Source organism: Paroedura picta, chromosome 4 (assembly GCF_049243985.1).
Source record: "Paroedura picta isolate Pp20150507F chromosome 4, Ppicta_v3.0, whole genome shotgun sequence".
NCBI lineage: Eukaryota > Metazoa > Chordata > Lepidosauria > Squamata > Gekkonidae > Paroedura > Paroedura picta.
In genome coordinates, this window is record NC_135372.1 from 67,481,463 (window position 1) to 67,503,666 (window position 22,204).

Here is a 22,204-nt window from a genome sequence, read left to right on the forward strand (position 1 = left end):
CAACTGTCATTTATTCACAGAAAGGTAGCTGGATTTGGGGGGGGGTGATTAGATTTTGTAGTAGGGTTCCTGCAAACCTGGGGTGTTTTACAGGTTTGTAGAAAGATCTATTCTGCCCATTCACAGCTTCAATCACCAGAAATAAGTATCCTCAGATATGACCAACTTGACTATTACAAGGACTTGCAGGAGGCATTTAATTGTGTCTCCCCCTCCCCCCGGCATTTTTATCTTTTTCTTCCATTAAAGCCCACATAGCATTTTTTCCTTTTCTTCCTTCCTTCTCTTCGTCTCATCCAATAAACAACCTACCCTTACCTGCCCCTTTGTCTTCAGCTTTCCCTATCTCTCCCACCAGCCTCTGCCTAGGAAAACTATGGCCCAGTTGTGTGGGGGGCAGACCACTCTCCCTTGTATCCCTCTCCCTGCACTTTTTCCTTTTCCCCTGCTCCAGGAAACTAACTTCCCCTGCTCCAGGAATCTCCCTTTTCTTTCCTTGTCTCCTTCTCTATTTCTCAGCCATTCACCAATCTCCATTTTATCTACCTTCCATCTTCAACTGTGTTTATTTACTTTATTTATACCCTGCCTTTCTCCATAGTGAGGACTAAAGCAGCTTACATTATTCTGGTTGTAAACCGCACAGAGCTTTTATTCCAATCCCAGATCGATTCAGTCCCTGCCGTCTACACAGAATGTGATTTCCGTTTGGATTTTGCGCGATTTAAATTTTCCTTCTTCAACAAGAAGGATTTGGCGTGACCCTACCTTTATTGTGTGATATCTTAGAGTGCTTTTAATGCTCAATATTTTTAAAATCAAATTGAGAAAGCAGGCTGTTTTGAATCTGGGCTTTGCTCCGTGGTAGAGAACCCCTGATTGGCCAAAACTGATCATGTGACAAGCTTGCCTTAAAGGAGAAGGCCCTAATTCCTCTCAACTTCTGTCAGTCTTGGATTTTTTTCTCCCTCCTCTGCCTTCTTCGATCCTTTCTCCTCCCCCCCTCCAAGAAAAGAAAGAGGCTCCCTGCTTGGCTCCTCTCCCTCCCCCTTCAAGAAAAGAAAGAAAGAGGCTTGGCTCCCCCCCCCCTTCTGAACTAGCCTAACCACGTGCAGAACACTTTCCTGTTTCAATGGGGGAAGGGAAAGAGGAAGACCCGAGTTCAAATCGATCTGAATTCAACAGGATTGACAATGGAATAAACAAAGTAAGTGCAGACTCTGCCCTACTCTCCTCCTTTTTGTCCTCACAATTCTGTGAGGTAGGTTGGGCTAAGAGTAGGTGATGGGCCCAAACACACCATTAGCTTCCTTAGTGTGGGGATTCCAATCTGGGTCCCCCAGACCCCACTGTCTGCTATATCACACTGGCTTTCATAGGGAGGTGGTTGCTGGACAGCAGCAAGCAGCCAGGACAAGGTGAGTCATGCAAGACAGGTGGTATCAAGTCACCCAGTGGTTGCTGCTAGACCTGGCTCCAGTGAGTCCTGTCCAAGCCACAACAGGCTTGGAAAGGACACTGCCCCCCCCCCTCTAATCAGAGACACACCTAGAATGTTGTGGTTGTCCAGCAACAGCCACAGAAGGAATCTCTAACTTAAAGCTCCAGGTGCTCCTTTTATAATATTTTAATTATAATATTGGGTGTTTTTTTTCAAATTTCAGTAACTGAACTTCAGTATCCTCAGATTTGGCCAACTTCACTATTAGACTATTGGATGCAATTGGGGTGGACACCAACTAGATCTTGCATGGCTGAGGGAGGCGGTGACGGATGGAGGATTGTGGCGACAGCTGTGCCATGGGATCAGCAAGAGTCAGACATGACAGTAACTATTAGAATAGCCTCCTCAACATAATCAGTAAGCTTTACGCAAGGCACCTTCAATCCAAATTTCAGGAATGGATGGAACAGGAAAATGTCCTTGCTGAAGAACAAGCTGGCTTTAGAGAGGGTCGATCCACTATCGACCAATGTCTGGTTCTACATCACCTTATTGAGAAATACTCTTCTCGCTACACAACTTCCCTCTATGCCGCTTTTATAGATTTAAAAGCAGCTTTTGACTCCATTTCCCGTGTCAAATTGTGGGAGAAATTGGAGAATTCTTCAGTAGACTGTCGGCTGCTTTATTTAATACGTACGTTACATGAAGGGACCTCACTGAAAGTGAGGTGCAACCCTCAGGGTCATCTCTCCACTCCTGTTAAAACTCAAAAAGGTGTTAAGCAAGGATGTATACTGGCCCCATTTCTATTTAATTTTTATATCAATGATATTGTGAGCCATCTCAATAACTTGAGCTTTCATCCTCCAAAACTTGCTGGAAGTCACATTTCTGTTCTTCTGTATGCAGATGATGCAGTAATTCTCTCAAGAACACCTATTGGACTTAAAAGAGCACTGAATGCATTGTCGTTATATTGTGAAGGGGAATAATTGGAGCTTAATTATCAGAAAACCAAAATCATGACATTTGCCAAAAGGCCAAAAAAATATACCTGGCACATTGACAGAACTAAAATAGAACAGGTTTCCTGTTTCAAATATTTGGGAGTCGTTCTGCAATCAACTGGCCGCAGGTTAGCCCATGGGGCTTATGTCGCTGGAAAGGCACAAAAAAGTGCAAATGCCATCTTCAGATTCCTTAGGCTGAAAGGAGGTCATTATATCCCCGCAGCTCTAAAACTGTTTGAAGCTAAGTCAATGGCACAACTGCTATATGGTGCGCAGCTAGGTCCTTATTCCAACTTTGCATTATTGGAATCTGTACAATCCAAATTCCTAAGAGCAGTCATCCAAGTCCCGAGATGTGTCTCCAGTGCCGCCTTGCGACTTGAGACTGGCCTTATGAAGGTGGAGGCAAGAGTATGGTTAAACATTCTCAATTACTGGCTTAAAATCTCTTTTTTCCCCTGTGGATTAGCTTCTTTGATAATGAAGGATAACTTCCAGTCTTCATGGAAACAATCGGTGAGGGGGAAAATCGCAGCTTTGGGATTTTCTCCAGAATTTCTGGTTCAGATGGCCTATGACCAAGCTAAAGAGGTTATCAAACAGCGAGTAGTGGATATAGAACGCCAACATGATCTAGCGAATACCTCTGCCTTCATTGTTAGTGAAGGCTACAGGTATGTCACAGCTCCCTTGGCTTATTTAAAGAATCTTGAGGTGCCTAGCCACCGGAGGGCCTTCACTTTAGCTCGTTGCAATGCCCTTCCCTCAGCTGTACTTGAAGGGAGATACAAGAAAACTCCCTATGGTGAAAGGAAGTGCCCCTGTAGCTCTGGTCAGATAGAAACATTGGAACATATCCTTTTGTATTGTCAGTTTTATGATGACATACGTTCCATATTTATCACACCATGGTTACATAGAGTCCCAGGGTGCTCAGGACAATTTTATATCTCCCTGCTGCTCACAGACACAAATTGTTCCATCACATATAGTGTCGCCAGGTTTTGTGCTGCAGCCATGAAAAGGCGGTGGAAGTTGACTAAAACTTAACAGACCCTGAGAGCATTTAGAACAATTTCCTATATTTCCATTTAATTCTAATTTATATTTTAGCAGACTCATAGTCTAAGTGTTTAACATAATGCTATTTTAGGAGTAAAACTGTGTTTTAGCCATATTATTTATGTAACTGTGAAATTGTTTTGATTTTGCTGGTCTATGACCGTAATAAAGAATACTACTACTATTAGAATATACCAGTGGGGACCTGTGATACTAGAGGGGGGAGAATCCCTCCCACCATTTCTTCTGATTCCATTCTTATGACTTGGGGGGCTAGGAGACATAGGGGGGACCCTTCCACCAATTACCAAACAGCTCCAGGCTGTAGCTATTGAGCCCTGGGTCTTCTGCAGCCAGGCCAGAGCAAATACTGGCATCCTCTGTTGCTGCTGTCCTGCACAGCAGCTAGAATCTTTCTTCTTCACAGCCAGCCAGAGCAGTTGCTGACATCTTCCACTGTGCTGCCAGTCCTGGGGTGGATTCCTGCATCCTCTACCACTGCAGCTGAGCTAAAGCAGCTGCCAGCAGCTGCCCACCCTATATATTTAATTTTTGTTTTAAAATTCTTCTGCAAAATTGGGAAATGGTAGTGACTGGAGTCCATAGAGGTTCTTCTGCAAATCTGGAGAATGGCAGTGACTGGAATCCAGAGAGGCAAGTACTCTTGTTTTAACTTCAGAGGAGGGGACTGAGTGGCATAGGCCTGCCCTGGCCCTGTTTCTTCACACTTCCACTGCAGGTTCCCTGTGGTGAAGAAGAGCAAACTGGTACCTAGCCCAGAGTGCAAGTATGGTTCTGTTTGCAAATCATCTGAAAATATTTGTTCTGTCACTTCCTGTGCTGTGGGAATGTCTGGCTGATGTCACTTCTGGTGACATGGGACTTCTGGGGGCATGGCAGAAAGGTGCAGCCTGCTGATATCACTTTTGGGGTTTCTGAAAGCCTGAAGAATGTTTCAGGGGTTTCTCAGTTGGTGTAGTGGTTAGGAGTGCGGACTTCTAATCTGGCATGCCAGGTTCGATTCTGCACTCCTCCATACGCTCGCCGTGACACTGATAAAGTTCAGCCTCACCCACCTCACAGGGTGTCTGTTGTGGGGAGCGGAAAGGGAAGGTGACTGTAAACCGCTTTGAGCCTCCTTTGGGTGGGGAAAATTGCATATTAGAACCAACTCTTCTTCTTCTTCAACAGTTAAAAGCCTGAGAAAGGTTGTTCTACAGTGTACTCCCCCCACATCTATTTATTCCTTAAAAAAAACTATTTACGTTCTATGTGCAACACATAATCAGGTTCTTATTAGCAATATGTATTTGATTCTTATAGTAGAAAGCGTGGGAATTGTAATTACTTTGGTAAAGACTTCTTCAATGTTAATGTTTATATTAAGATCTTTCCTCCAATGCATTTTTATTCCATTTTTCTGCCACTTTCTCTTTGTACTCCAAATTGAAAAAAATTGCCAGTGGTAAAGAGATCTTGAAACTAACAAAAGGCTACAATAGGAGAGTTATTTTTCTTACTAATTTCTACTCAAGATTTCTAATTACTAATTTCTACTCAAGCAAATAAGAGAAGTAAAAGGAGTGCAATGTTTCTATTTTAAAAAATGGTGGGAAAAGGTGTGATTGCAAAAATGGGATTATATATCAATTATTATAAACTACGGTAATTAAAATATTTTATATTCTAATAGCAAAGTCAGCCAATCTTTGGATACTGAAATCCTGTGACAGAAGCTGTGAACAGGCAAAACACATCTTTCTACCAACCTGAAAAGGATCCCAGGTTTGAAGAAATGTGAAATCTTTAAAAAAAAAAAAAAAGTTGAAAACAGTAAAAGGAATGCCTGTACCTTTAAGCAACGGATTCCATCTATGGTTGTTGATAGGCAACCACAGTATTCTAAGCTGGGTTTCTCTGAGTAAAATACAGGGTCCTTTCCAAGCCTATTATGTCCTTTAAAGGAAGTTTCATTAGGGTTATACTTGATTATGGTTGCCAGCTCCAAACTGGGAAACATGGCACAAACTCATCATAAATCTGAAATGTATTATGTCTGGTGAAAAATTCTTTGAAATCACGTTCTACTGATATGCTATAGAACTGAATACAGATTGAATAGACACATATTAAGATTGGTTCGTTCGAGATACCATAGCCACTGACAGAGTGTTCCTCAAAAAGGAGTTTTTTATACTGGACCTTTTCTTGGCATATATTTAATAAACAGGATTCTTGGTATTGATGCCTCATCAGCTTCTTTCTTCATCATTTGACTCCCTCTTCGACTGATGTGTCTTTCGGATGTTGTGTTACTGTTCAACAGCAGCCACCCTATGAAAGCCAGTGTGGTTTAGTGATTAGACAGTAGGATCTGGGAGACCCAGGTTCAAATCACCATCTTGTAGTGAAAGTTCACTCATGATTTCACACCTGTCACATACTCTTAGACTACCCTACCCACTGGGCGTGGATATAAAAGAGGAGGAAAGAAGAATATACCCGTATATACTCAAGCATAAACTGACCCGAATGTAAGCTGAGGCACCTAATTCTACCACAAAAACTGGGAAAACTTATTGACTCAAGTATAAGCTGAGGGTGGGAAATGCAGCAGCTACTGGTATATTTCAAAAATAAAAATAGATACCAATAAAATTACATTAATTGAGGCATCAGTAGATTAAATGTTTTTGAATATTTATTTCAAAGAAAAACAGTAAACTAGCTCTATATGTGCAAATAATCCTTGGCAGGATTATTGTGTGAACCTACCCTACTGTCCTCCAGTGGAAGAGCTCAGGGTGGCCTAAGTGCTTAATCCATGTTCCATCATCACAGGCTCTCCCATCCAGCCTCCCCCCCCCCCCGCAACAAATATAGAAAAGTCAAGAGGATGAATAGCTGCTGGGTTTTCTACTCTGCTTGTGACTAACGAAAGGAGTTTCAAAGTGGCTTACAATCACCTTCCCTTCCTCTCCAAATGCAAAGTGAATTGCAATGATTTGCTGGCCTCCCACAGTCTCAGCAGACTGTTTAAAAGAATAAATGCTTTCAATTACTGTATATACTCAAGTATAAGCCGAGGGGGGCTTTTTCAGTGTAAAAATGTGCTAAAAAAAACTTGGCTTATACTCGAGTATATACGGTAAATTGCTTCAATTCCCTCTGTGGAGAAAGGTAGGGAATAAATGAAGTAAATACATAGTAAATATAGCTGAAGTTGGGAGGAAAATAAATGTTAGGCTGGTCAATGACTGAGAAGGAGAGAAAGAAGCAGGTAAAGGAGAGAAGACAGGCCAGTGGAGGGAAAGGGAAAATAATGTAGGAACGGTTATATAGAATAAATTGAGGCACCGCCCCATACAAATGCTTGAGGTTTCCCTGCCACACAAAGTGGTTTGACCATGGCGGGTTTGACCATAGGTGGAGGCTGCCGGGAAGAGGGCAGCTTAAGACAAAGGGGCAGACAAAGGTAAATTGGCTGTTGGGTTGGGTTGCCAATTTCACATTAGGAAATTCCTAGAGATTAGGGGGGTGGAACTTGTGGACAGAGAAGTTTAGGGTGGAACTTGTGGACAAAGGAGAGAAGAAACCTCAAAGGGGTATAATACTATAGACTCCATTCTCCAAAGCAGCAATTTCCTGCAGCAAAACTAGGATTGCCAACTTCCAGGTGAGAACTGGCAATCACTCAGAATTACAATTGATCTTCAGATGACAGAGATCAGTTCCCCTGGAAAATATGTCTCCTTTCAAGGCTGGAGGCATTATACCCTGCCAGGGTGCTTCCCTCAAAAAAATTTACCCTCCCAAGACTCCACCCCCAAATCTCCACAAATATCTCAACCTGGAGCTGGCAACGCAAAGTGGAACTGATGTCATGATTCCAAGATCTCTCCATGTTGGCAACCCTAGGAGATAAGGAAGCAGGAAAAGGAGGGAGGTTATGGAGGCTTTCAGGAAAGGGAAAGAGGAAATAGTGGTGGAGGGAAAATGAAATGCCTCCCACATGTCTATGAGGGTTCCCACTTGTGCACCATACTAAAACTAAAATTCTAAACACATACACAGGATAAACTAAGAATGCATTCTCAGTAGATGAAATATATAGTAAAAAGCTTTGCTAACTAACATGATTATCCAGAATAACTGGCAAGCCTAAGAGGATAAGCTCCTCCCACCCAAACACCATATTCCTATACTTTTAAGGGCACAAATACCTCATTCCTGCTTCATTAATTAGCCAGGATGTTGCCTTTAGCCCTTACTGGGCATGTTAAAATCAGCTCTGTGAGTTGACATTATTATTGGGTGCCTCCTTTCCTTGAAGCCTGCCTCAAAAGTGTTGGGAGCCTCTTTCTCTTATACCTCTGCTGCATATGATGGCTCTATGGCTCAGGGTTTAGAAAGGTCCTGTCAGGTGTGGAAGCTGTCCCTTGGAGTTCCCAACTGGTCAGGTTTTGGTTGCTATGGATTCCTCTGCATAACAGTGGGGCAGAGCAATATACATGTATACCCAGCACATCCAGAATAACCAGAAACCTATCAACACCAGATAACAAAGGTTTTCTTGTATTACATAAACTTTGCTCATTTGTAAAAAACTTGGATCAAATTCATAGGTCCTTAATTTTATCATAATTCCTGGTCTGAACTCCGGCAAAGGTCTAGCCTTACAGGATTTCAGCTGTCATAAACAAACAAATAAATAATCCAATCATATGAAGCAGGAGCAGCAACCAAATGATAATCCCTTCTCCAAGATATAGTTTTATTGCATACATTCTAATTAGTGAGAGCTAATTAGTGAGATAAATAAAGCCATTCAACCTTAATACCATTTGGCACCTTCATTGTTCACAGAGGGGGACAGGATACTTGGCTAGTTGCCATATATGACATGGCTTGCAACCAAATAAGCCTATGATTATGGCCTCACATGACTGCTAAATGTAGAGCCTTATGCATATTAAGAAGTAACCTCCTTCCAGTTATCCCATTTGTCAAATTAACAAGTGTATAAAGATATAAGTATTTTAACCATAATGAAAATATTAACATATTTATATGTTTAAGTAGGAACACTTACAGATGCCAAGTGGTAAATGGTACACTGCACATTCATTTCTTGTTTGTTTAAAATCAGGAAGTAAGTTCTGAGACAAGCAGACCACAAGTGGTCGACAATACATTTTTTCACTTAGTCAGAAGACATCTGTTTGCAGTTGTTGAAACTTCAACATTCATTCGAAAATCATATCTAGCACCCTGTGGTTAAACAGAAGGTTTCGAAAACATCACTACAACAGAAATCCTAAAGAACCTGTAGACTCTGAAATCACGGCTAGATACACAAAATTAATTATTCAGTTTGTGTTGGACCCCAGAGTAACCAGTTGCTTTGTGGAATATACACAGAAAACTCAAAAGTAGATTAACAGTTCCATCTGCATTAAGAGAACAAAACACAGTCCCACTTTCCCTTCCTTGTCTAATGTTGTTAACAATCAAACTATAACTAGCTTTACATAATTTTAAAATGTTTTAGCAGGCCAGCTCTCCACAATAATTTATTATATAACAGAGTCATTTGATCCACTGTCTGCTTTCAAAATGATCAAGCAAGTTGTTTAAGGCTCAATGTCATGTTACATATCCCTTTTCATGCCTACTCTTCAAGGGCAAAGGAGGGGTGATTGTGCGTGTATGTGTGCGTGTGCACACTCATGCGTGCAGGGGAGGTGGCAGCGGCTTGTGAGGCAAGGCAGCAGTGTCCCTGATTAAGAAGTATTCGGGGAGGGAAAGGGCAGGAGGTCAAGGTGGGACTGCTACTGCCTCGCAGCACAAGCCACCAGCACCGCCTCTCCCACATGCATGCGCACACACACACTCATCTTGAAGGGGAATGTGCTGCCTTCCCTCCAGAAGAAGACACTTTCCCAGAAGATGGAGGTAGTGGTGGCTTGGGCCAAGGTGAGTGGGGGAGGGAAGGGCTGAGCAGCAGGCGGGTGGACCAGCGGGGTGGGGGGGAGAAGAGGAGCAGAAGGGACAGTGTGGTGGCTTGGCTGGCAAGGCAGCCCCAGTGGTGGCAATGGTTAATTAGGACCACTGGAAAGAACCTTAATTAGGACCACTGGAAAGAACCTTACAGATGGCAGTTGAACTACTACAGGGGTGGGAATGTGCCTCCATCTCCATAGAACCTTGGAAGCGGCAGGCAGGAAATGGAGAGGTGAGGTCAGGTGCAAAGGCAGGACAATGCTCAAGAGGCTATAGAAGGGAAATGTGCAGCTGTAGAATATGTTTTATGTTGGCTAAGATCTTAATAACAGATTTTGGAATTTGACTTAGAGACATTCATTATGGAACAGACAGAATCTTATGTGGGCCTTTTGTGTGGGTCTTTATACCCATTTTACAGATGAGACAAGGACAGCAAGAACCTGTAAGTAGTGATTCAACTAAATCCACCAACTTTAAAGTATTTCTATTAAAATGTAATATCCACTGTCTTTTTTCAGAACTGCTTCAAGACAAAACTTTTTTTCAGAACTGCTTCAAGTCAAGTCAAGACAAGGTTTCAGTATCAGTGGATTTTGGAGAGGTAGGCTCAATACCCCACACTCCCCTATCTTCTTGTTCAGCTCCATGAAACACCTATGGTTAGAGAACGGAGAGGGTTTCATTTAATACTCTGATCCTTCTCCTGCTCTCCAGCCTTCCACTTCATTGTCTCTGGAACAAAGGCTTCACATGTTGTCCCTCTTATAAGCATAGTCTGCACAGGCTTAACAGGATGCCTTGGCTCCTTCCAGGGGTGGACAGCCTACTTTAGTTTGACCTCCTGGACCTTCCTCCTAAGTGTCAACGGCCGCTACATTTGTTTCCAGTTTTTCAGCTAACTATATAACAGGTTAGGTGCTAAAGAGCTCCAAAGCCCAACTGTGGCCTCAAAGCATGTTTTAGGCTTGGCCTATTGGTGACAAGCCCCTAATTAGGCCCACATTTTTGTGGTTCTGTTTGTGATTGTAGCTGATTCACAAACCAACTCAGTTTAAACCCATGCTTTCTGCTCCCTAAAGTTTTTCACAGGGAACAGAAAGTAGGAGTTTTCAAACAGCTGAGCAGCAGGACCACTCCTCGGCTGTTTGGCTTAAATGGCTTCAAGCCACTTAAACCCTGCTTTCTATTCCCCATGGCTTTCCATCAGAAGCAGAAAGTAAGGGTTTCTAAACAGTTGAGTGGCAGGGATCCCTGCTTAAACCACTGTTTTCTGCTACTGGAAGTAGAATGGAAGGGTTTCCAAACAGTTGAGGGGCAGGAATTCTGCTCAGCTGTTTGGTTTAAATGTCTTCACTGCTTTCTGTTCCCCACAGTCCCCATCAGTCAACTGTTTGGAAACCTCTACCTTCTGCTCCCTTAACTTCCCATGAAAAGCCCCAGGGAATAGATGTTTGCTTTAAATTGCTCTGAGCCATTTAAACCAAATAGTTGTTTTTTAATAAACAGCTGCCACAAACTGCACCAAAATTTATGGAAGGTCATGGCAGTTCTTCAGTTTGTGAACATTGCTCCATGAACCATGAATCACACAGATTCATGACAAACTATAGTTCCATCAGCCTGTTCATGCCCATCCCTACCTCCCTCTACCTGGCCTGACTCTGCCTCAGGTGAGAGTGGAATTGAGCTGTTACAGAGCCTACTGTCTGATCTGGTTCTCAAGAGAATCCCTGAGACCACTATTGCTCTGAAGAAATAGCTAGTTGTCAGCAAGACCATATCTTCCGTCTGGGGAAATCACTCTTTGGGTTGGGTCTATGGTGCATGGGAAGAGCTATAGCTCATGCTTTCCCATGCTGTTTTCCCAAACTAAAGCAGACCCATATCCATGAAGCTGCTATTTACCCAACACAGAAAACCTTATAATAACAGTTTTCACATGAAAGGCAAGAAAAAGACAGAAGATTGCCAGTGAGTCCAATTAATTCAAACTGCAATATTCAAAAACAAATGTGGACAATTCAATCAAAATTGTTTTTACCCCAATTTTATCAATTCTCTTGTTCAATTTCAGTGCACTGCACTGTGGTCAGTAAAGAAATTTGTTTTGAACTATGATGAATAAGCAAAATAGAAACCTTTCTTTGTAACTTGCTTAGCATTACTAATGCCAGATACGTAATCTAAATATTACTCAATTAACATACTTATAGAACAATCCAAAAGAGGTTTACTCTGAATCCTACTCAGGTCTATACAGTGCAGCTTACTCCCAGGAAAGTATTCTTAAGATTACACTGTTGATCACCTTATATCTTCTTTAATTCTTAAACCATATTCGAATGTGATAAAGATGTAAATCTATATTCCATTAACTTTGTATTCCATGGATTTCAAATTATATATGAACATGTAACAGTGAGCACAAAATCATAAACACATACGTATACAGACAGAATCAAGTTTACTCATGGTGCTTTAGTTTTTCAAGCCATTGGTAAAATCTCAGCAACCCATATGCATTCAGCACAAATGAAAAAGCACATGCTGATTGTCTATTACTAGAATCTTTATCTGAAAGTGTACATTTGGATCAAAACTATAAATAAAGGCATGCAATTCAGAGTTATAGAGCTGTGTATCCTTACATTAGGAACTAAAGATAGATTATGCATTCTTCTTCTCTACCAGCCACCTAGTTCCTTAGTGCGGTGGTCCCCAACCACCGGGCCGCGAAGGCCCTGGCACCAGGCCACGCCTCCCTCTCCCCGCCACCCCCACAGTAAGAAACTTCCCAGGCCGCAAGCTTGCGGCCCAGCAAGCTTCTTACTGTGGGAGGGGGAGGAGAGGGAAGCAGGGCTGCGCATGCGTGCATGCTCAGCTGAAAGCGCACGTGCGCGGCACTTTCGCAGTTTCCAGCCATGCAGGCACGTTTCCAGCCATGCATGGTGCATGTCGCATGTGCGGCCCGGCCGCACGTGCACATATGACATGTGCACGTGCACATATGACATGCGCGGCCGGGCAATCACCCTCCCCGCTGCCGCCGGTCCCCAGCCTGAAAAAGGTTGGGGACCACTGCCTTAGTGGGCATTCTTTCTGAGTTAGCAGAAGTACTGTCAGGTGTAGTGCTGGAGACTCCTTGACTGATCTTTGTAGAGGACTTCAACATTCATGATAAGAATTTGTTGGGCCTAGCCCAGGACTTTATAGCTTCTTTTGATCTCTACTGACTAGCCCAACACATGGAAAATGTCATGTGCCAGACTTAATCTTTTTCAATAAGCCTTTGAGGGAAAGTTTGATTTCAGAGCTGGAGATTCACCTTCAACAATGGTCTGACTACTACCTACATAAAGCCAAGGCGAATGTGGCTCCAACACCATAAATGGGACGGGCAGTTAAAATGGTCCACTCTCTGAAATTTATTAATCCTGCTAGTTTCCAGAATGTTCTAGAGGATTTGGGGATTCCAAATATGTATTCTGTTGAGACCACAGTAGAAGCTTGGAATATGAAGCTGCCTGAAGCTATTGACAAAGTTGCCCCTCATTGACTTTTACCACTCTTTAGATGAAACCCAGCCCACTGGTTTACCACAGAGCAGGGTAATCTGAAAAGGAAATTCAAGAATGGTACTGGTGGAGAAACTGTATTGAATCTGACAGATCATGCTACAGAGCTCATTGTAAGATCTATAAAGTGGTGGTGATTGTGGCAAAGGTTCCTTATCCACTATTATGGCATCAGCTAGTTCATATCTATCTTAATTATTCAAGATAGCTTAGTATCTGCTGATGTTTAAATCTTAGTCTTTACTGACGCAGGGACAGGCAAGTAGTGGTGATACTTATATCAATTTTTTTGCTTATAAAATATCAAGAATACACTTTGATTTGGATGTCAGTTGTAGCATAGGTACACCAGAAGAATGCCCTAATACACTACCTGGCCTATTTATAGATCATTTAAACCCTATTTCCATAGTAGATCTATGAAGGCCATTACTTGTACTCTGGACCCTTGCCCATCCTGGTTGCAAAAATCATGTAAGAACCATATCAATAAATCCTTAGAATCTATTATAAATTGATTTGTATACTTTCCTTCAGCTACTTTAAAAAGCCATCCCTACAGATCAATGATGTGGCCAATTATTGCCCAGTCTCTAATCTACCCTTTCTAGACAAAGAGATTGAGACAGAAACAGCAAATCAAGTCCTCATCCCCCCAAACCCTTTTTAGTCCAGCTTTAGGCCAGGCTCTGCAATAGACATGGCACTGCTAGCTTTAGCTGATGACCTCAATCTGGGTGGACAAAGATCCTACCTCTCTATTTTTCTTATTACAGCTATCTGTAGTCTTTGAGATGGTTGGAGACAGAAGTAGGTATGAGAGGCTATGCAATTAATTGATTCAAATTATTCTTCATGGATCAGTTCAAAGGTTTGCTATTGCAAACCAGTTGTCACCAATGTGATACCTCTCTTGTGGACAATTCTACTCCCTCCCATGCTTTTTGATCTCTATGAAAAGCTCTTAGGTCAAATCATTCACAATTTGGGGGTTGGTTGACATCAATACACTGATGATACAAATTTCTATACATCTCTATCCAAATCACCTAGTGATATGATAGAAGTCCTAAATAGCCACCTAACTGCTATTGTTAACTGTCTGAAAGTGAATAATTTGAAACTAAACTTAAAATGACACAGGTAATGCTGAGTAGGAAGGTGGAAGTCTTTAAGGACACTTTGGATGGACTGCAACTGATCCTTGCTGATTGTTAAAAGCCTTTGGATTATACTGCATCCAACTTTACTACAGGAAAAGCAAATTAATGCAGCTCCAAAAAAGACTTTCTTCCAACTCAGTCTGATCCCTAGAGAGCTATTTACCTTGATACGGCTGATCTGATGCCACAGCTCAGCAATTGGCATTAGATGGAGCACACATATTACTCCCGTTCTGCAGTCACTTAATTGGCTGCCTAGTTATTATTAAACTCAATGTAAGGTATTGGCTATCGTATACAAAGCCCTTCATAGCTCTGGTCCCTCTTATCTGTGGGCCTGCCTCTCCCCCTATGCTCCACTATGACAACTTTGCTCATCTGAATAGGGGAAGGAAGGAAGCATTGGAGCTGCATGTAACTTGCTTTTCCAGTATAATCCAAAAAATTTTATCTCAGTGAACAACAGCCAGTTGTATTCCATCAAAAGTGGAGAAAACAATGTCCTTCAAGGCTTCCACCTTCCTCCCCAGCATTACCTTTGTCTTTTCAGATCTTAGTTTCAATCTATTCACTTTGAGCCAGTCAATCACAGCAGCCAGACATAAGTATTAACAGCCAGTTAATGCTTATGCCAGTTAACACTTAAGCTAATCTTCAATTCTTTCTTTTCGTCTTCTACAATCCTAATAGATTGTTCATTGCATCTCATTTTGTTGATTATAAAGACTTACTATGTGTAATCTGCCTAGGGTCCCTGTGAGAAATGCAAACTATAAATAATGTAAATAAATAACATTTAGGTGTTAATAATCCCATCCCATCACTGAGAGATTCATCTTGAGAGTTTAAGATGGCATATAAAGTTTTAACAAGATTATACACAAGTAGCACAATATAGCCAATCATAAGCATTTTTACATCCCATTAGTTCTCTCCCACTGAACTCAGTAGTACCACTAACTGTGCTCACCTTTGGCTAGATCAGGTTTACAGTGAAACTAACAGCTATGTGCTCTTGAAACAATGAAGTGAGTTGTTATAGAGAAAGCTATCATGCCTTTTTAACATTTTGATATCCCATATAAAGTAATGAATTAAAATTGGCAAAGATATTAAAGTCTTACCAGGAATGGACTCCAGCAAATGCAAGAAACACACATTATAGCCAAGAGCTGAATGATCATTTCAAAATGATGAGATCTGCCTTGTCTATGTTGACTCTTAAATTTGACCCTCAAAAGTGTAATTCCTGTCACAGCATTGCACAAGAATGAAATACCAAGGGCTAGTAAACCCAAGCATGAAAAAAGTAGTAGATAAAATCTGTCTTCCCAGTCTTCAACATGTTCTGTTTTATAGAAACACCAGGTCCGTGATGCCTGAATTTGATAAGCTCTCAACCTAAATATAGGCAGCAAAGCTATGAAAATAGCAAATAGGCATACCATAGTCAAGATCATTTTTACATGTTTAGAAGTCATTTTTGTTGAATGAAATATTGGCTTTGAGACTCCTATGCAGCGTTCAACAGCCATCACACTGCCCAGAAAAAGGGGACATAGTCCGAAGAATACCATACAGATGCCAAAAATGCTACAGAGAACATTTGACTGATTAAATCGGATCCAGTCTTTGTCAGATATATATACAAATACTGCAATGGTTCCAGTGATGAGATGACCCAGCAAGTCTGTGATAACCAAGCCACTAGCAAAAAGCAAAAAAGAGGCTTTTGATTTTTGTCTAAACCTCTTATAAGCCTTCATAAGAATTGCTATTGCAAGTGTGTTGGATAAAATTCCCACTGTCATAAAAATTACAGAAAAAAATACAGAAATCCTCTTTTCTGTGCGACAGGTTGTGTTGGAAAATATACCATTTCCAGCCAACGCCAGTGATTTTGAACTGTTCATTGTCAGAAAGGTAAACTCAGCAGTCAAAATACTTCAGTAGTCAGGCAATCATCAGGCATCTGCAACACATTTTTTAAAAAGGTTGTTTAGAATACATGTAACTAAAATACGAATGTTTTTATGACAACAAATGTGCACAGCTACTTTGGAGCGCAATGTAACACAATGTTTTACAGCAGCAAGCATCTCTATGTACTGTAAAAAGTTAATACTGCACTCCTACATACATTTATCAAGCATTCTCATCATGTAATTCAATTTGATAATATATCTGCTAGCAATAAACACACATCAATATTCGAAATACTTAAAACAAACTCAAAAAATACACATATAATAACAGAATTGTTTTATCACCATAAAAGGTTATTTCATCAATTCCAGAAATAATGTTGTCTGAAATTGCTGTCATCCTTCAGCTAAATAATTACACTTACGCAGTAAATCTATCCTGCACCATTCTTCTGTAGTGATATCTGAATGTTTCTGAATTGAATTTCCTGGTTTCTGTCTTCTCTATTTTGTCTGCAATATTCTGCTTAATATACCTCACGTTCTTACAGAATGTTTGCTTTTTCATAATGGAATTTTATTATACAAATAAAGGCTTTTTCTACAACTAAACAAATGTGAAATGCTCATAACGCTATTAGCATGAGCAGACAGGTAACAAAGATAACACTAGGACCATGTAGAGGTGTAAAAAGTGGAAGTTTTAAAGAGATTATTATGAGTTTGGCTGTTTTGAGGAGAATGGACAGACTTATGTTCTTCCCTAATAATAAACCTGAATAAAAGTATATCAAAAGGCCTTTTATAGGTTGTCATAGTTTGGAAACTCTCCATAAAATGGCATGAAGTACTCTTCAGAATTTTTTTTTTTTAATAATGTGAATTTGGATATAGATTCTGTGCTAGCCTGACCATATAGGTGAACTAGGTGGCTGTGTAGGGCACCAAGCTTCTGGGGTGCAAAATTAGACAAAGTGAATTTCTATATCTTTACATTATTTGTTTTGAATGCCATGTAAATAAAGGTAAAATTTCATAGCCATTCTTTTTATATATTATATATGTGGTTGGGGAACACCAAATTCACAGTTTGCCTAAGGCACCCGAAATCCTTTGGCCAGCCCTGCACATACTGAGACAGGCAGAATATTTTGTAGCTGTGAATTCTGCTGAAAGAACTTTGGTGTTGTGAAAAGTTAATGCACGATCAGTACTTTTGCTGCCTGCCTTTATTTAATTATACAACACCATGTTTGTAGATTTGTAAAAATAGTATTACAAAGAACTCTTAGCCACTAACCCCAGTGTTGCCTCTGAACATATTACACAGAGAAATCCACTTAGACAATGCATTTAGAAATTACAGTATTTGCTGGCGTATAAGACTACTTTTTCCCCCTGAAAAACATGCCTCCAAGTGGGGGGGTCGTCCTATACACCGGGTGCACTTCAGTTGGGATAGACATGGCTGCCCATAGTGGCCCATAGTACTGTAATGTAATGTAACAAACTCTATATTTTGAGTGGAAATGTTGGGGGGTCGTCTTATATGCCCAGTCGTCTTATACGCCAGCAAATATGGTATATCCTGCTTTTCTCTTCAGTTTATCGACAAAGCAGCTTTTAATACACTGTTCTCCATTCCTCCATTTTCTCATGACAGCCCTGTGAGGCAGGCCAGGCTGAGAGTTTATCACAAAACCAAGCTCCCTTGGAAGAAGTGGGGAATTAAGCCTGAGTTACCCACTACACCACACTGGCTCACACTGATGAAAGATTAATAATATTGTCATGTTCCTTCAGCTCTTAGATTGCATATATTAGGAATAAGAATCTGAAACATTAAGAGAAAAATAAATGAAAATTCAAAAAATAGTTTTCCTTCATAATTAACCCAGTATTGCATAGGAACGCAAACTCTTCTTGCGCTAGAGGTGATTCTGCTGTTTTCTCTTTATTCATGCAAGCATAGGTTTCAAAAGAGAGTTCAGAACATTGGACTTGTTTACTATCCTGGGTCAAGCAAGCATCAAAATCAGATGTGCTGGTTATATAATAGTAATGGAACTTCTTTTTGGTTGCACCAAAGTTCGGTGTTTGGTTCAGGGATGCTTTATCTCAGTTGGATGAAAATTGTGAACATTTCCTTCTGGAAGAAACTAGTAACAGGATATCACTTTACACTAGAGGTGTACATACTGCTGTTTCAAAACTACATATATTAGGGATGTAGAGAACGAAATAGTAAAAAGTAATTTGATAATAATAACAATGGGATTTTGATCTACAGAAGGATCATTGGAGGCAAAATGCTGTATTCATAGAAATTATGACGAGTTTAGGGTTTGTAGTTTGTTTAAAGCATTTATAAGTATATTGGTGCATTCCAATGCAAATTAACTCTAATTTAAGTCCACTGACTGGAGTAATTGCATAGGACTGTGCTGGGTGTATTCTATTTTGTTGATACCTACAAGTTTTGATTTTATAAAATGGACTATCATTGAAATAAGGGCCTTTTCTTTAATTTGAAACAACCATGTAAGGATGTATTGTTAGGTGGACTTTTCCTGACTTGGTTTTAACTGTTTTAATATATAGTATATTAACATATCATGTTTCTGGGTTTTTCAATGTTTGTTTTGAGCAATGAGAAAAAATAGTATAGAAATACTGCAAACAAATCTTGAGAAATTTTAAATACAAACCAACTGCTAAGTCTGTCATGAAGGGCAAATTAGATCTTAATTCTATTAATATAGGCAGTAACCAGACAGATCTGAACATCAGAGAGACAGAAAGTAATGATAAAACTATATCTTGACTATTCACAACAGTTAAAATTTCACACATTTTGGTACACATATTTTGTTAAACCTAATTATTCAAATTATTTGAAATTTATTACAGTGCCTTTTCATGACACAAAGCCATGAATCCTACACAGTGTGTACATTAGAGGATCTGTGATTCAGTCTCATATCTGTAGTTGATTCAAATCAAAACATTACAAGAGTATTCACACAGATAAGAGCACTATGTGCCTTTGCTACACTGTGATATGGGAGAAGATCAACAGAATCTAGCAGCAGAAAGACTTGCACAAGAAACCAAAACCATCCAGCATTGCATGACTATCACTGCCATTCCTTACCCATCAAGGACATTCTAGGGAAACACAGTGGTAGCAAGGACTATGTGTATCAAACTTGAACAGTTACACAATGCAATCCTAAACAGAAATACTCCAGTCTAAGATCACCAGAATTAATGGGTTTAGACTAGAATAACTCTGTATAAAATTGCATCTTCAGGAATCTGTGCAGGTGCTGCAAAATGAACTCTTGCAGGGTACATCCATACACTTTGTATTTCCAACAGCAAGAATGCTGCTGAATACATATTATTTATTTATAAACTTTCTTGTTTCACTAAACGCAAAAATCATCATCTATCTGTGAAATTCATAATAAATAAAATATTTACTCTTACATTAGTTGTAATTCAATTTTTTTCCTATTTTAGATACAAGGAATTTTATCTTTTGTAAAAAAAAAAGTCTGCAGTAGTGCTACTAATTGTCCAAAATGGGACTCAGTGATCCATAAAATACTAGGGAGTACTGAATTGGCCCATTCATCCTTTCCTTGTTTCTCAGCCCACATATTTAAAGTTTTCTCGTCAACTCTTGCAAAATATTTTTGAATTTTCTGGACTTTAAGTTGGCATTGCTTAATACAACATCTTTGTACATCTTCGTAAAGTTTAATAGCAGACAACCTGACAACTATTGGTCATTTGAGAAGCACAAAAACAAATTAAGGATTTTTGAGAAAGAATGGCTGTAATCAAAGTTTCTTAGACTATTTTAAAGCCAGTTTAAGGTCATTCAATAGAAACTCACTACTAAATGTTCATTAACTCCAAGAGCATACTTAGGAAATTAAAGACTTCCACTGACAAAAGCAAATTTCAAAGAAATATATAAAGTGTGGTGAAATTTGGTTCTTATCTGGAGTACGTTAACTGTCAAAATTATGAATGCTATGTGGATGCATTTTTCAATCAATGCTAAATTGTAGTCAACAATTTTTTCATTTGCTTTACAGATTCACAAACGTCAACAGCTTTGAACTAGCAACTTTTGTTTGGTTTCATATGCCATGTAGGTTTAAGCAGGAGCAGGTTACAAAGCATCCATTGTTTTAAAAGACTCCAAAGAACTGCTCAGAACAGTATACCCTAGGTCAGTAGTTACATCTAGTATTTCACCATCCAAGTAGACGGTTTAGGATAAACTGACAATATTAGCCAAAAGCTGTGAGAACTGGAACTAAAGCAGAAAATTTTATGCATCTTGGTGTCATGCTTCAATTGAATTTTTGTTCATGTACTTCAGTAAGCAGCAGAAGCTAGACCTGTGGTTGGAGGCAAAAGGGAAGAGTAGGTAGCTGGAGAAGGAGGTAAGCAAAAGCAGATAAGTAAGGATACCTATACCAATGGGAGAGACTGGAAGGAACGGAAGAGAAGGGAAACATAGCCGTGGATTTGCTGGTAATCTGAAGGAATGTAGACTTGTTGGTTGGGCTGACAACTAGGATGAATTTGAGAAATTGAAGTAGTTGCTGTGACAGGAGGAGCAGAAGGAAAATCTGAATGCAGACATGGGAAACGAGTCATGCCTTAGAAATCCACTGGCGATCGATCGGGTAGTTCGCTGAAGAATGCCCTACGGTCGTTGCATGCCAAAGAAATACCGGGAAGTTAAGAGGAAAGAGTGAAGGGCTGAAGAAAACGAAGCGATGGAGACCGCTGGTTTCAGCGGTAGAAAGAGGAGTGGACAGAACAGCAGAAGACGAGGATCTAATGTGCGAAGAAAAGGCGGGAAGCGAACGAAGATCAGGAGGCAGCAAATGAAGGAAAGGGTCAGCGGGCAACCTGAGATTGAGCTCCAGCAGCAGCGCCTGCTTTCCAGAGCTCTGTCTGCCTCAGCCACCTTTCTACCCCAATCTACCGCACCGTTTCTTTCTCATTGCAAGGACTCAGTCAGGCGCTGCCCAGGACCTATGAGGCTAAGTAGCAAAGCGAGACGTCCGCACACCACACAGCCAGCCAGCACCTTCCCTCTCGGGCAGCTCAGCCCAGAGCCGACCTGCAGCTTCTTTCGCCACGAAAGTTTGCCTGACCACAAAGCGCGGGAAGACAACTTACCTCAATTGCTCCAGCCCAGGCAGCGAGCACTCCTCGGCCCCGCGCTCCGTCCATCGCAGCCACCGGCTCTGCAGTGCAGGCAGGCTGACCCGCAGGCTGCAGCACGCTGCTCCCGCCCCCATCTCACTGGGCGGACGGCGCTTGCTGCTTCTCCTGCCCCGACCCCCAAGGCTCGCCCATGTTCCCGCCCCTTTCCGCGGGCGCCGACGTCACGCTTGTTGTCTGCCTCCTCTGTCTCGCCCCGCAGCCTTTGCACAATCCCCCGACAACTCCTCCTGGGAGGAAAGAATTCTTTTAACGCCGCTTTTCCAGTCGGGCATCCGCCCTCAAGCTCAGCCAGGGACCAGAAAAGACACCTGAGGCGTGGGGGAGGGGGAACAACTCTCCAAAATGAAAACAAGCATATCCGCTAACACCCCAGTCAACAAGAAAGGGGATTGTCTGTTGCCTAACACCGATGTGCTCTTTAAACTGTCAACCCCAGTTGTTCTTTCGGTTTGGCAGTTGCCCCAAGGATTCCATACAAAAATACTTAGCCCCTGAAAACTTCAAAAAACTGTACAAACAAGGCTTTGTTACATCAGTCAAAACCACTGAGAAGAAAACACTTTTTTTTCCTAATGAGAAAATTTTAGTTTTCGCTTTCATTGCAGTTTCCAATAAGGAGTCAAAAAAGCTGGAGACCTCAAACTGGATTACTCCAAAAGTCTCTGTTTGCCTTCCATAGTATGTGACCGAAAAGAGCAGCCCTTCACAAAAATCAAAAGGCTGATGTCTGTTAAGAAAACATGCTGTGAGGGACTAC

At 40.9% G+C, this 22,204-nt stretch overlaps 1 protein-coding gene across 5 annotated transcripts in view; it reads right to left on the reverse strand.

Annotated features, from left to right (window-relative positions):
• The window catches only part of PTGFR (prostaglandin F receptor), a 42,467-nt gene extending 20,889 nt beyond the window's left edge, over window positions 1-21,578 (reverse strand). For 2 of the 5 annotated variants that reach the window (XM_077333239.1, XM_077333242.1), the window contains exons 1-2: window positions 21,400-21,578; window positions 15,388-16,235 (exon numbers count right to left, since the gene is read on the reverse strand). In XM_077333239.1, coding sequence (XP_077189354.1) covers window positions 15,388-16,176 — 789 coding nt within the window. In that variant the 5' untranslated portion in view covers window positions 16,177-16,235; window positions 21,400-21,578. Of the gene's footprint in view, window positions 1-2,800; window positions 5,854-7,379; window positions 8,791-15,387; window positions 16,236-21,399 lie in introns of those variants that run through there. The other 3 variants (XR_013230180.1, XM_077333243.1, XM_077333241.1) reach the window with 3 other exon arrangements.
• Window positions 21,579-22,204: the final 626 nt, after the last annotated feature.